This window comes from Plutella xylostella, chromosome 12, assembly GCF_932276165.1.
Source record: "Plutella xylostella chromosome 12, ilPluXylo3.1, whole genome shotgun sequence".
NCBI classification, from domain to species: Eukaryota; Metazoa; Arthropoda; class Insecta; order Lepidoptera; family Plutellidae; genus Plutella; species Plutella xylostella.
The window spans coordinates 3,557,698-3,573,813 of NC_063992.1; the positions used below are offsets into that span (position 1 = coordinate 3,557,698).

Sequence of the window (16,116 nt, forward strand, 5' to 3'; positions counted from 1 at the left end):
TCATTGTTCCTCATGTCTACTAGTTTCTCCATTAGGCATAACTTAATTAAGTACTTGGGTTAATTACTTAAGTTTATCAATTATTCCCATAATTTAATTACATACCAACACTTCTGTTTCCGATTTCGTTACATTAGTTTGATTAGGGTTGGTAAGGAATAGCAAAATACTTATAACCATCTTATAACAAAGTGAATCTTCTCAAAATACGTGCGTAAATAAAGTCGATTAAAATGTTTCTCTTTCATATAAACATAAGTATCTACACATTATTTGCTGTAATAATGTTTTATACCAAACGTGGATTCAGTCGAAAACACGCATCGCTAGAATTCCACTTACATTCGTAGCACGTGCGAGACACATTAAGTGTGGTACCAACAGCTGATAACGATATAGCTAGATGCGTCAATATGGGGCAAAGGAAACGATGTTGTGTACGTAAATAAGTACATTCTTTGGTGCTTATCGTACGTATAATACATATAACTAGTATATAAGTAGTACGGCACGTAATCATATTGATTATTAAAAAGAAATAGCGCACGCCTTTTAAAATCTACCTAAGTACGTACCTCTATAACCACTTAATTAAAAAGTAAGATAACCTTCCTTTTTATTGCAGTAAGCCTAAGTATACCTATTTACCATAATTGCAATAGGTAGGTACAGTTAAGAACCTATAAAACTTCAAAAGACCTATTATAGGCGGTCAGTGTGGTATAAATATCTACCTATTAGGATATAATACCCAATCGAGTTCAATAAAATTAAGTTACAAAGCCATGTTTATGAATATGTATGAAATATTAGGTAGGTACTTACCTACTTGACTTGGAAAACGCAATGTTTGGGAAGTTATATCTTATGAAGGAATATTCGGAATTATAGGCATACCTTTTTTTAAATTAGGTTTTTCAATCATTGGCATTCGAATCTACCCCCAAGTCCATGCATTTTTCATTAGCAAGACAATATACATACCTGTTTAACTCGATATCGCCAAAAACACAATCATCACCGTGTATACATTTACCATTTAATAATAATATTTAAATAATAGATTTTCTCATATAATACAGTATTAATAAGTGAAGTGGGAATGTTCACTGCATTTCTTCTCCGAGGAGCGACAGTTGCTTCAAGAACTGCGACGCGTTGGGCAGCGTCGTTGCGCCGTAGATTATCTTTCTAGATGTGCCGCTGGTGGCTTGTTGCTGCAAGGAAAGGAACAATAATAAGCTCATGTATAAATACAAGGTTGCGGGTAAAAAATGGATACTCTAATCCGTACAGACGAGGTTGCACGGTTCGCAAAGACGTTACAAAAGTTTTGCATTGCGCTTACTCACATCGCGCACCCTCAAGAGCGCGCACGTTCATTTTTGTGTGGTGGTCTATACCCAACAGAGGACGATAGAGGGCAGGTAAGGTAAGTTAAATACAACGCAGACGGCGTTTAAGGTCCCCTTGGCGATGCGGAGTGAGGCGCATAAGTTGCCGCTGTTATTGCAAACTTTCTGTGTCACCGAAGAATCGATTTTTAGGCTTTCGTCTTTGATTCTATTTCTGAAACAGTATAGGTATTGACTAAAAGAAAAAAACCTAAAATTTTCAATAATAGCGTCGAAACGAAGCCATGCCGCTTCGGCTCTATTCGCCGACTGTTTTGGTCAACTTTTACTTGTAGCCCTGACTTTAGTCAATAGTCTTGTAGTGCTTCTGGGAAGAGGACTATACAGAGGAACAGCAAAAGTGGTATACTAAGCCGAAAAGGGGGGACTCAGGAGATCATTCTCAACAATTTTTGTCCTACGACTTTTGGAAAATCGCGAAATAAAAAGATCCCCTGGCTCACCCCCTTTCGACGTATATCCTATTCCACGGGGAATGACATCTGATACAAACAAAAACTACCCTTATTCGAAGGTAATAAGGGTTCTGTCAGATGACTTTCCCCGTGGAATGGATGGATGGATGAATAGTATACCACTTTTGCAACTCCCTACATAGGTCAACTTAACCTGGTGCAGTGTACATACCTTAGCGAAGTCGAGCAGGTTGTGGTACTCGATGTAGTTGCCGCCGCCCACCACGAACACCACCGCGTCGGTCGGCGGCTGCCGGCGCGCCGACTCCGTGCGGCTCGACCTGCAGGATTGGGAGGAGTGGTGTGAAATGTGGTAAGATGGAATTTGTAGTAAATTTTTTTTATTCATCAAATTAATTTACACAATTATTGATTAAATATAAATTTCATCACAAAAATCACAGAGATTTGTCCGCGATGAATCATTCGTCGTAGGTACTTAATAACTAATAATACTTATTTATATTTTCATACATGAAAATAAGTTGATTAATTTAGTTTTTTCCTAGATATAATAATACGTGAAGGTGAGTATCAATAAGCATGTGTAATAATAGTGTGGTTGCGGCGCTTAGGTTGTAACCACAGTTTACGACTATACGCTGATGAGGATTAGGATGATGACAGTGCCCTCTGATTTTTTTATATTACACTGGGTATCCTCGGTATGGACTACAGGCTAAGACAGGGGGTTGTAAACTACAGGGGGGTGTACTACAGAGTGTTGCAAAAGTGATGCACTAACCCGAAACGGGTCTTTTTCTGCTTGGGTTTTTTGCAACTGAACACTGCGCCATTTCAAAACACAGTAAGCGCCAACTTTTAAAAAAATCGGGTCTTTGATTTATACATTATTTTAGGCGGTTGCGCACAAAACTGCATTGTCAGAATATCAAAAAACCGCTCAGAAACGAAAATAAAAATTCTAAAAACCTAGTAACTCCACCCTGCGATATCAAAAATGCCACGAAAACCATTTTAAAACATAGTAAGAGCCACCAACCATTTTAAAACATAGTAAGTGAAAATGACTTACTGTGTTTTAAAATGGTCAATGGCTCATACTAGGTTTTGAAATGGTCAGCAAAGGTCAATTTTTGCCTGTTAATTTTAGTAAGTCACAAATAGCATACATTATTACTAACACTTTTTTCGAAAAAAATATCAGATATTTCAGAACCTGTATCTTTGAACCAATGAGACCTAAAGAGTTGAATTAAAAGTAGAACATAAGGAAATTTTGTCTTCTTTATAAAGGCCATAGAAACCTTTCTCGTCAGAACCTTTCTACTAGCCCTATTTTGCATAAAACAAAAAAAAACTCAAACATTGTAAACTAATTTTAGCTCAAAATTTAGGAAATATTGTCTAATTTAAGGCAGCCATAAATAATGTTCGTGTCAGACATGCCTTCTTAATATGGCGATTTAGTTCATTTAGATAAAACAAAAAACAAACTTAAAATATGCCGGTATTTCAGCTATTACTTATAGTGCGGTCGTGTAAAAGTGCTGCAAAATTTGATTTATATTATGTGAAGGATCCAAAACATATAAAAAAAGAAAAAACATATAAATTATTACGTTATTATTGCAATTTCAATATACTTAACTTGTCTTAAATTACACAATAATACTAAAATAAAATAATACTAATAATACTAATAAAATAATACTAAAATAAATACTTACTAGGTTATAAAATGGTCAGTGAGGGCGGTTTTTGGGTGAGAAAACCATTTAAAACCTAGTTAGTGTTTTCTTTTGTGCATTACAGCAACAATATTAGTCATATTTAAATGAAATAGTATTGTATGTAAAGCCTAGGTTCTGCCGCTTCTTTTAAGCTTACATTCGTTGAGATATGTATCATAGTTTTACCAGGGCATTGAAATGAAGGGACAAAAACGTTTTTTGGCTCTCCTGAAAATTTTGTCTCTTGGCTGTTACTGTGTTTTGAAATGGCACAGCCGACTTGTATAATTCACCTCTAAGCTGTGCTGATTAAGAACATGCCGATTACAGCCAAGGTTACTTACATTATCGAACAGTTTTTTTTATCAAGTAGCGTGGACCGAACTGTACCTGGCAGCGCGAGGGTCCAGCCACGTGAGGTCGGCGCCGCCCTCGCCCGCGCCGAACGCTGACTCCACCGCGCGACTGATTGGCAGCTTCTGTTGATGGGAACAATCAATTATTAATACCAATCTACTGGAGGAGCTTATATAAAGGATAACTAGTAAGGTTCGATCGCTAACTGCCCAGAGGGCGCTAAACTTAGGCTGCGTTTTCCAGTAGGCTAACTGGTAGCCACCGACTGCGTTAGTGGCGTATCGGTTTTATTATGACGAGTTTTCACAGTTTGCTAGTTTAGCGCTCACTCTAAGCCATTTTACGGCGTTAATAAGCGTAATGAGCAGTTTGCCTACTGCGAACGCAGCCTTGCATATAATTTTTTGTGTGACTCATAAGCCTTCTGACTATTAAAACTTTTGTTGCCTGGAGAATGGGCTATCCAGCAGTGGTATAACCACTGGCTAATATTGACTATAAAAAGCAATCTGCACATCTAAACTCACGTGTTTCTTAACGACCAAGTTCTTGACGCCCTCCATGACGAACGAGGACCCCTGCGACACCAGCTTGGAGAACATGGAGACGGTCTTCGTGCCGCCGCCCGAGTAGTCGCTCGACATCTTTGTGAAGCCTCTGCGGTTTAGAAAATTGTGGCTTTAGTGATTATGATTAGCATGCCTAGTACGAAGCGGAAGCGGCGCAAACCAAACGTGATAAAAACATTGCGTCGCGCTAGGTATATAGGAGACCACGTGGAACGCCCTCCGGTCCGCTGGACCGACGACCATGTGAAGTAGAGTAGAGAAGTCGAAGTAGAGTACAGAGTGAAGTGGCGCTTCTTGGGAGAGGCTGATATCCAGCAGTGGATGATTACAGGCTGATGATGATCATCAATTAAAACTCATATGGATAGATCATTTCATAAAAATACATAATAAATAAAAGAAATATTGAGACGTGAGAGAGAGTTATGAACGTCCTTTCTTACATATTTAATGACGATAAATACAATGTGGTAATGCGTGCAGGTAAAAGAAAACAACGTGAGGAAACCTGCACATCCAAAATCTTACACAGATGTGCAATGTGCATACACATAACATGCGAAAGCCTGTAACTTCAAGATACTATTATCCTGAATGGTACACGGCTGAATTAATTCGCGACATTACATTAAAAGCATCTTTACATAAAACCTACAAACTTACGCGATCGCAGTGTGATTATGAGGAATTTTCTAAATACAGGACAAAAGTAAAAATTGGTATTCAACTCGCAGAAAAAAGTTACAATGACCGGATTCAAAAACAACTAGCTAGAGATCCTAAATCCTTTTGGAGCTTCATTAAGTCAAAAAGGTCAGCAAGAAATAAAATTATTATAACGCGAGATGGAACGGAGTTGAACGAGCAAGAGAGCGCCGATTACTTTGCTGAGTACTTCCACTCGGTGTACAGCGCACAGCCGCCGCGGCTGAGTGTGGAGGAGGCGGCGCGGGCGGGGGGCGCGGGGGGCGCGGCGCGCGTGCACCTCGCCGCGCTCAGCGCCGGCCACGTGTCTGCCGCGCTGGCCCGCCTCGCGCCCAAGACCTCCGCCGGTCCCGACGGCGTGCCTGCTTACCTGGTGAAGGACTGCCGCATGCTGCTCCTCGATCCACTGCTGCATATATATAACTGTTGCCTAGAAAGTGCGTTATACCCAAAACTATGGAAAATCACTAGGGTTATTCCAGTTCCTAAGGGCAGTTTGGGGTCAGATGTAAACGGATACAGGCCGGTAGCAGTTCTGTCGGTATTCGCGAAGGTTTTTGAATCAGCATTGCAGAAAATGATTTACAATGAGGTAAGTAGTCAACTGTCCGACTGCCAACATGGTTTTCGGCCAGGACGAAGTACCAACAGTAATCTCCTCAGCTTCATGTCTCGTGTGGTTCCGTCAGTGGATGCTGGAGTGCAAGTCGATGCTGCCTATTTCGACTTTAAAAAAGCATTTGACACGGTTGACAACGACATCCTTCTAACCAAATTGGCAGCTATCGGCTGCACGACACATTCGCTGACCTTCTTCAGGAATTACTTGCATAATAGACAGCAATACGTGGACTTTGGAAACAGATACTCAGAACCTTTTTCAACATACTCAGGAGTAAATCAGGGTAGCAACATGGGACCATTAGAATTTATTATAATGATCAATGACCTTCCCGAAATCCTGATGGACGCTACTTGTCTGTTGTTCGCAGATGACCTCAAACTGTTTTTAGAAATTAGAAATGAAGAAGACGCGATTAGGCTGCAGCAGGATATTGACAGGGTCGTAGCATGGGGTTGCGACAATAAACTAGAGTTTAATGGTTCGAAGTGCGTGCAGATGACGTTCAGCCGAGCTCGCGAGCCGCTGCGACACCAGTACACGCTGGGCGGCGGCGCGCTGGCGCGGGTCAGCTCCGTGCGGGACCTGGGCGTCAAGTTCACCTCCACTCTGTCATTTAGTGATCACATTGTGAATATATGTAAAGGTGCTTTTAAAACTTTAGGTTTTGTGCTCCGTAGCTGCCAGGGCTTTACAGACATACGTACTGTGAAAGCCCTGTATAATGCGCTAGTTAGGAGTAAATTAGAAAGCAACGCAGTCATCTGGGCTCCGCATGAAATTAAATATAATCTCATGTTGGAGCGTATTCAAAATACATTTTTAAGGTATCTTTACCTAAAAATGTACGGGGTGTATCCGGGCTATCCTTTGCTGTACCCATCTTTATTTATACTAGGTATGGTTGGATACAGCAAGATTGAAGTTAGGAGAGACCTGGCTTTGACCAAAATGGTATTTATGGTGTTTAGAGGATGGTTGTGCAATCCCACTGTGCTGGAGAGCATCGGGCTCGCGGTGCCGGCGGGCGGGCGCGGGCTGCGGCGGCGCGCGGGCCGGCTGCTCGCGGTGCCCACCGCCCGCACCAACCTGCTACATGACGCTCCACTCACTAGGGCTATTAGGCTAATCAACAAGGCATCTGAGAGGACTGACATTCTCACATGTTCTTTGGGTGAGTTCGCAAAGGTTATGTTTCATATGTTATGTGTTGATTAGTTTATTGTTTTTTATTTTTAGTTGTTTGTGTCTTTTTAAGAAAGTTTTTTGTTGTGTTTGTTATTTTTCTTTATTATTGTGTTAGGTTTATCCTGTAAGATAATATAAGTAGTAAATAAATAAATAAAAATAAAAAAAAAATAACATACATACAGCTCTGCGATTTAAAAAATAGATTGATTATAAAACTTACTTCCACCGCCTCATATAAGCCATCGGGTTGACATCACAATTAGCGCTCTTCAAAGCCGCTTCAAACTTCTCAAATTCCTGTTCAGTCACCTCCGTAGTACACAGATAATATATTACAAAGAGTCGCATCTTATCTTCTGGAGTACCGGCGTTCGGGTCAGAAATGAGGTCCAGAACCGCTTTGCTTTCTATGGCACTGCTTTTGCTCATAATCTTCTCTTCCAGTTCGAAAAACGAGTCCAGCCGTCTTGATTTTATTGCGTTGAGGATGGCTGAAATAGGAAATTGGTTTTGTAATTGTAATGATTGAGAGGTTTACATGTAATTTTATTCAAATGGAATTCGTTGCATTACATGTAGTAGTCACCAGTGGTAGCAATGCTGTCACGCTACGATTGCGTAGTATGTTTGTAGATGGTTCCTATCACTTTCAAAGGCTAGAGCGCTACTAGCATATAGACACATCGATCGCTGTAGGTTTTCATCGACTTACAAACAAGTAACAACCACAGTCGGGTCCATAATGATCGCTTGTTTATTATTTTAACACCTTATTTAAGTAACACTAATTATGGAATGCAATAAAGATTTGAATTTGAATTATGTTTGCCTGACTTCATACATTCACTCACCAGTAGCAATATCGAGCGCTATACCCGCATTCATCAGTACCAGTAATATCGAGCGCTAGATGCTGCCTGCTCGTCAGATAAATTTACTCACCAGTAGCAATAGTAGTATGCATGTCGATAAGTCGTTTCTTCTCCATGAGTTGAGGCAGCGAGTTCACGGCACTAGTGAGTCGTTGCGTGTTGTCGCTGACCAGACTCAGCGCTAGAGCGCTGTCCGTGTCCAGACCCATTGAGGTTTTCAGCCGCTTCACTTCCGCTTCTGAGCTCCTGGAATGGGAAATTGAAAAATTGAAAAATTATGCATTCTATTCTAGGAGTTTATTCCAATTAAACCTTTGAGACTTTTTCCATGTACGCTTTAAAGTCAAGCTTTGTACACCTCCCACCACCCTCTGGCCAGATCTGGTTAGTGCATTAATGCATTCACACATCTAGCGAAATATAGTAACGGTCTTATTCATAAAAAGTTACGGGAGACCTATAGGCCTGCTATAAGCAAATGTCAAAAAAACTTTATTCATAAACGATCAATAGCGCTAAAGAACTCTCCAACTGATTCGTAAAACCTTGATATGCTAAAGTTGGCTGGTCCCTACTATACACCTTCCGTAAACCTCCTATTGTACAAAAACATGGCGGCCGGTCCACAGCTGTTCTGCTTTATTGACGATTTGACATTTGTTGTGAGTTAATATTTGCTGAAAATAAGTTGCCATGGTAACGTAAAAATTTAATTTTTTTTGTGGGTTTTGGCTTGGCCACTGCGCCTTTAAGCCAACTTAGGGTGAATTCGTCCAAACATCACGTTACACGAGAATAACTATACCGGAATTAAAATTATACGCGAGTAAATATCTAGGATAAGTACATTTGGATTCTACCAAGTTATACCATGATTAAATTGAATGAACGAGGAACGAAACTGTAATGCAACTAAAATAAAAATAGCTGCGTTTCAAAGCATGCAATAGAAATGACATGCCAACTTAGTTTGAATGGATTATAAAAGTATGAAATTGTTTATGTTTTAATATTTTATTCGCTGTTGTTATTCTGAGACTTTGCCTTTTAACGTACTTTTGTTTATGTTTTGACAGATGTGTTTATATGTCATTATGACGGTTTTCTAATCAGCTGATGTGCTGCCGCCATTACAAAATTACTCTCGGATAAGCTCGTTACACGGTCAATTTTGGCGGTATAACATTTTATTCTTGGGATAAGCTAGTTATCTTGGTTTCAGGTTTGGTAGAATGCAAAATCTGCTTACTCGCGAGTAACTGGTACTTTACTCGTGAGTAAAAAGTTACTCGACGTTGGCCGAATCCGCCCTTAAACTTTTTTAAGTGCCGCGCCGTGGCTAACATAGATAATAGAGATTGATAAATGAATGAAAGTTTTCGCTATTTTTGTTTATGGTTTCGTCAGACCGGCAACTTAATAGGGTAAATGTCAAAATGTTTGGTCTGTGAAATCTATTAGCATCACTATAGTTATTGAAGGTTTACGGAACGATTATGAATAGAGATTTTTATGAAACCTCAAATAGGCTTAAAGTGTTCCGTAGCTAATGAGCTCAGTAAACCTACTTTAAGGTTTTTTTATGAATAAGACCGTAACGGTCTTATTCGGGCCATTATTTTATTTTGGGTACAATTTGACATACTTTTACAGATATTTTTTTCAAAAATAAACTTCTTATTAATTAACCTTTCAATATTTATTTATGTTAATTAACATTTATATTATTCATTAAATACATTTGCAGCGATGTTTTCTTGTTATTTCTTAAAGTTATTGACGTTTAATCGAGGAATGATGAGAAAAAAATACTACTGCGTTACTTTCATACAAAATTATGTTTTATTGTTAGGAACATATATTTTGGTTCGTAAACATATACCAGATAAAAAGTAAGAAAAAAAACATTAATCTAACAGTTTAAATTACAAAATATTCTCAGTTTTGTTATTCATTCTATAATAAAGTTTCCCACTGCGTTACCAATCAATAAGTTTTAATGCAATACTTTACGAAAAAAGGACAAAATAATCATAATTTTTTGCTCAAAGTTTTAGAAATAGCTCTAAATAAGGTGAATTTTTAATTATTATATTTAGTTTAACATTCTTTCTAATATAGAGTAGCTAAAATGTTTGTGAATACTCTCAGGAAACGAGGGACAAATAGATAACGCTGTGGTTAATTGGTAACACAGTGGTATCTCAATCACAATCTTTATACTTTCTTCAATTAAAACTAATCATAATGTGAAAAAAACTATCAAACTAGAATTAACAGAACTCTTTGTTTAATATCAAACATTAAAATCGCTGAAAATATAACAATTTAATACTAAGAAATATTTCTCATTTTTTTTGCCTATAAAGCCGTTGTTTTTCAGCCGCTGTTTACGCCATTGAGTCTGAAATGTTATACTGTAACAATATAATATGCTCAAATGTTATATTTGTACCATAAATTGAGTAACAGATACCTGAAAACTATAAGAAAAACCCCTGAGTTACTATAGCTACAACTACGTTACTGAAAAAGTAACGAAGTGTAGCGGTAACGCAGTTGTAAAACAATAACCTATTTGAAGTTAGTACTTAAATGAATACACATACATGGGATATCAAAATGCCCTAATAATTGTTACTAATTATTACATATATTGCATGAAATAATATAATAAATATCTATAAAACTCACCGTATGTCGCCGGTAACTCAGTGGCGTCACAATAAATACACGCGCTTCTCTCCAGTACTCTCATCCGAAAGACTTGGTCATTTTATCCGTCCCGCTCTCCTTCCTGCACTCCGATACAAATACACAGCCATTCAAATGATCTTAGGTGTAAGAAAGTGAAAAAAAGTTTATTTATGATTGAATTTCCTAGGGTAACCTAGTGTAGGTGTATTTTTGCTTAGGCTTGGGTACTCGGCCAGGAATATTAATTGTCCCATAATATGTTCATATAAAATCATGATTATTACCGTGAAGTAAAGTTTAAATAATGACATATTCATTATAATATTCAAAAAAATTGTTTCCATTATAATTTTTTACACACGTTGTGCTTGTTTCATATGACTCGCTCCGAGGGACAGACAATTTTTGTATGAAAAACAATTGCGTTACCAAAAACAACAACAGAGTAACCGTAATTTGTAAATAAATAAAGTATTTTACATAAATTCATTATATTTTCTGTGACCGGTGTCTTATTTAATTGCTACAGACGGTAGCTATATTCCTGAATTTCATTATTTAATTTTTAAAAAATGTTTCTTTGTAGGGGACCGATAATGGTCCCTAAAATAAAATAATGGCCCATTCATAAAAAGTTACGGGAGACCTATAGGCCTGCTATAAGCAAATGTCAAAAAAACTTTATTCATAAACGATCAATAGCGCTAAAGAACTCTCCAACTGATTCGTAAAACCTTGATATGCTAAAGTTGGCTGGACCCTACAATACACCTTCCGTAAACCTCCTATTGTACAAAAACATGGCGGCCGGTCAACAGCTGTTCTGCTTTATTGACGATTTGACATTTGTTGTGAGTTAATATTTTCTGAAAATAAGTTGCCATGGTAACGTAAAAATTTAATTATTTTTTTTGTGGGTTTTGGCTTGGCCACTGCGCCTTTAAGCCAACGTAAACTTTTTTAAGTGCCGCGCCGTGGCTAACATATAGTCGTTTGCAATAGAATCCAACAATCATGTAAACAAATATGGCGGACTGACATTGACAGCGTATTGTTTATGCCCATAGTGATGTCATAGTGTTCTAATTAGATTAAATATATAAGCCATAGACTATAAAATAAAACTGATTATATATAAAAAAGTGTTTATTAAAACAAATTTAAATCTTCGTCTTCTTCATCATCACTATCAGAAGTGTCGCCGGTGACCGTAATTGTAAATGGAACCACTGTGTCATCGCTTGCCGTGTCTAAAATGCCGTCGAGCTTTTTCATTTCTTTCTCTTCCTTTTTTCGTTTTGGTTAATTATTTTAAGCTCTTGAAAATTATTTATTATTGTATTCAAATAATATTAAATTAAAATAATTTATGAAATTAAAATTAAAAGATAACTTCAGATTACGAACAACACTAACTTTTCAATGACTTATAGAGTTCGATGAGTAAAAAACTAAGATGACAGCTTGTCAAATACTTCGAAATTTTTACGTTGCAAATGTTTTAACAAATTTAACTTATAAATACAAGTTAAATCGTGTTGAAGATAATGTGAAAACAATGGTGCGTTCGTTGAAATCAGACTATGTTCATAGTTGATCGTCAAATGTATGTGATTACGGAGTAATCGTGACAATTTGGTTTGTTTACATGATTGTTGGATTCTATTGCAAACGACTATAGATAATAGAGATTGATAAATGAATGAAAGTTTTCGCTATTTTTGTTTATGGTTTCGTCAGACCGGCAACTTAATAGGGTAAATGTCAAAATGTTTGGTCTGTGAAATCTATTAGCATCACTATAGTTATTGAAGGTTTACGGAACGATTATGAATAGAGATTTTTATGAAACCTCAAATAGGCTTAAAGTGTTCCGTAGCTATTGAGCTCAGTAAACCTACTTTAAGGTTTTTTTATGAATAAGACCGTAATAATACAAATATGAACCATCTCTGTGTGGAACTGACTGATGTTGATAGGTGATCATCTGTTGATCATTAAATTACACAAATAAATATGCCCCCGAAGGCGTAGTCTATGATGACAACACAGTTTATTTTGTCGTCTTCATTTTTGGTAAGTACAATTTATCCAGCACTTTATAACAATGATGCACTCACCTATATTTATCCAGATCCTCCTGTATAGCCTCGGCCACGGTCGGGAAGGGGCTGCCCTTGTGCTCGGTCCACAGCGGGTCGCGGGGGTCGAGGTCGCACACGCGGGTCTTCGGCTTAGCGTCTGGGAGAGACGGCGCACCTCCTTCGGGCACTGTCACCCTGGTAGATGGATGGCAATTGATTAATAAAATTATATAAAAATATGTGGGGAATTGGGGATATCTCACGCATAGCCATCCAACCGATAGTAATATAGATAATAATAAGCCTGTAATATAGATAGAAGTCTCGGCTGGGACGACCTGGAAGCGGCCGCGCAGGATTGGGAGAAGTGGAAATCCTTTCTTCGAGCCCTATGTCCCTGATGGTGATGAGGGATAAGAGGATTTCATTATCAATATAGATAGAATAGGTCCTTCAGGCACTGTCGCCCTGTTAGTTGAGAATAGTTATTTGTAGCTACATAACAGTCATACATAGATTCTTCATAATTAAATGTGTACTTGATAAGAATAAACTGGAAATCAGGTAGGCAATTTTCAACATCTCGTAAGTAGCATACAATATTTAACTTAAAACGCTAGATAAGTTGAGAGCGGGGACGTCTAGAGTGCAAAACTAGGGCCAGTCTGAAACTATACCTAGCTAGGGGGTAGACGGCTAAGACATTTGACCAACTTATGAAACCCCCCATTATTCTTCGGTCGGGGTTTTGAGAGAGAAGGTATCCATATATGGTTTTAAATTACTCACTAAACTTAGAAGTGAAAAGAAAATGAGGTTCTAAATATTACCACTACTACTAACCTGTTCAGCGAAAGATCCAGAACATCGTGCGCTAAAGCCTGGTATGTCCATGTGTGGTGCAGCGGTGTCGCCATGTCGATGTTCCGGTCAAGAATCAGCAGCATTGGCCGCGTGAAGCTGAATGACCCCAGCTGTCCTGTGTTGCCGTGGAACAGGTTGTTCCTCGCGTCCCACAAGTTCTCCCGCAATTTCTTGTCCAGTTTTTTTGCCACCATTTCTGCTGCATTACCTTTGGTACTTCTTATTATTGGGACGTTACCTGTGAATTGTATAGGGATTTATTTTAATTAACAATCAATACCTACATTTTGTACCATCAGATTGTCCATTATGAAGTTTTGTGCATCCTAAGGTGATACAATTTTTTAATTAATTACGCATGAAAGAAGTCTCCTCCAGTTGTTATTTTATTCAGTGATGTATCAACTGTATTTATATATGCAGTTTTTCAGAAAATGACTCTTCTTACTAATCTGACTGGCTAAATCCTTTCACCCCAGTAAAAAATCCTAGTCCAGCTTAAGTACTTGGTTATCTACAGGCTATCAACCTTCATAAAAATCCATTGAATTGTGTCTTTTTCATAGTTACAGTTGTCTAATCTAACTCACCTAATGTTACAAATACTGAGAATAGACTTTCAACAATGTTGTCCATAATGGCTTCCATCTCAGTGTCTTTTGTATCACCTTTGTTTATTGCTGAAAAAAAACCAAAATAATCATGATTATTTGCTTCCCAATCTAAATCAGTATTATCAATAATACTAACTTTTGTTTATGATACTAAGGTTTTCTGATGAGAATTTCTGGAATAGCCAATGTAATTATTCAAAAATAATTATAAGCTATATTACTAAGACATATTGAAATCTGTTCATTAGTAGGATATAGTATTTTGTTTGAAACAGTAACAAATATACACACAGACACACACTTAAAGACTGACGTACCTATTTCAAAATATCAGTGCTTTATGATGATACAACATGGCAATGGTAAGCAATCAAAGTACAAACCATAATATGATAACGAATCCGACTGTTGATGTTTCATAATAAACAAGTCCTCTTCAACACAGATGAAATTCAAATACTGGTCGTACACCTTGTGTATATTGACCACAGAGTTGGACTGTATGGCCGACGCAGCCAGGTCTTCCAGTTTCTGCCTTGAGATAGGTGATATGAAGTTCAAGTGATACTGGTCGTAGACTCCATTGTCTAAGTCCTGGCATATCCTGCCCAAGTTCTCCTCTGTAGGGGCACAGAAGTAAACGGCCGGGACTTCCGGTATTGGGTCTCGGTCTGAGTGCAGTTGTCTGGAAAGTATAGCATTCTAATGAGTTTGATTGACTCACTGACAGATAAGAATTACTCAGGTTTCTATTATGAGAGGTTATTTGATTCTTTGATTGTTTCCTAAATACATGTAAGTGTAATTTACTGTGAAATGGAATTAAGTGCGTGAAACAGATACATGTTTACTTACACGTGCAACGTAACACCCAGTTCACGCAATTCTTTCACAGATATGAGGGGAGAAATAATATCTTGACCGACCCTGTCGTAAATTAATATCTTCCACATCGGTTCATTGGCTGAGCTCTTCGTCAGTGGTTGGTTCAAATTCAGCATTTGCTTCAAGGCATCTGAAAGGAATAAAAATACAATAAAATTTACAGGAAATTACAGAGAAATGAAAATTAATTGTTTTGATACTTACTAAGCTGCCGTTCGCGTAAAGTCGACATTTTAACCACTATCTACTGAGCATTTAATAGAAATACCACACTGTCTATAAAGGCAGCTGATTTCCTTAAGTTATTAGAACTAGTTATTAATTAAACAGTAGATTTTCCCATAGTTTTCATCAAGAAAAGTAAATAAAAGTAGCAGGCAAGAATGAGAACATGAAACGTCAAATTGACGTTTGACACGTCGTCGCCATCGTCTCGTAGTTGTCAGTTTATTCTGTTTTCTATTTCCACAGATTGTAAAACAGTCTTATTAAGTAAGACTGTTTATTATTATTCTGAGCTTTAGCTACCTGGCCTGTAACTAAAGCTGCGTACAGACCGGCCCAACGAAGGCCAACGATGGATAATTATCATACATAATACAGGGCCGATAGCAGCAACGACGGTCAACGATACCCGTTCGTTGGCGTTCGTTTGGCCGGTCTGTACGCACGCACGTACGAGTTCGAGTCACCAAACTGTCTGCCTTCTGAAGACGTAGCCTAATGGTCTAACTTGGCTATTCGTATTCGTTGCGTATTTTTTTGTCTTGTCATTATGTGGTCAGTGCCTACATTTTGGAATAAGTACTTACCTAGTTTTGTAAATTCAGCAAACATCCAATAACCAATACCAAATATAATAGGATAGCCAAGTTTAGTGCCAGCATGGAAGAGTGTGTCTGGTTTGTCTGTCATCATCGTCTGTTTCTTTCTGTCCGTATACAGTTCAACTCAAAATTTAAATCATGAAAACAAAGATTGCGATTTTGCAAAGACTTTTTATCGTTGTCAGTTATTTATGTAAAGTTAAATATATATTAGTTATGTTAAAAATTAAATGCAGACTGATAACCTATTTTAACAGATTTGTTA

At 37.8% G+C, this 16,116-nt stretch overlaps 1 protein-coding gene across 1 annotated transcript; it reads right to left on the reverse strand.

Moving 5' to 3' along the window:
* Positions 1-1,017: 1,017 nt before the first annotated feature.
* Positions 1,018-15,449, reverse strand: LOC105382969 (protein sly1 homolog). Its single transcript, XM_048624655.1, has 12 exons — positions 15,229-15,449; positions 14,995-15,154; positions 14,523-14,824; positions 14,116-14,205; positions 13,505-13,763; positions 12,698-12,856; positions 7,951-8,126; positions 7,229-7,499; positions 4,449-4,578; positions 3,955-4,043; positions 2,043-2,151; positions 1,018-1,217 (listed from the first exon to the last, which is right to left on the reverse strand). The coding sequence occupies exons 1-12, from the start codon at positions 15,254-15,256 to the stop codon at positions 1,107-1,109; spliced, it is 1,884 nt and encodes a 627-aa protein (XP_048480612.1). The 5' UTR covers positions 15,257-15,449; the 3' UTR covers positions 1,018-1,106.
* Between the last annotated feature and the right edge of the window lie 667 nt (positions 15,450-16,116).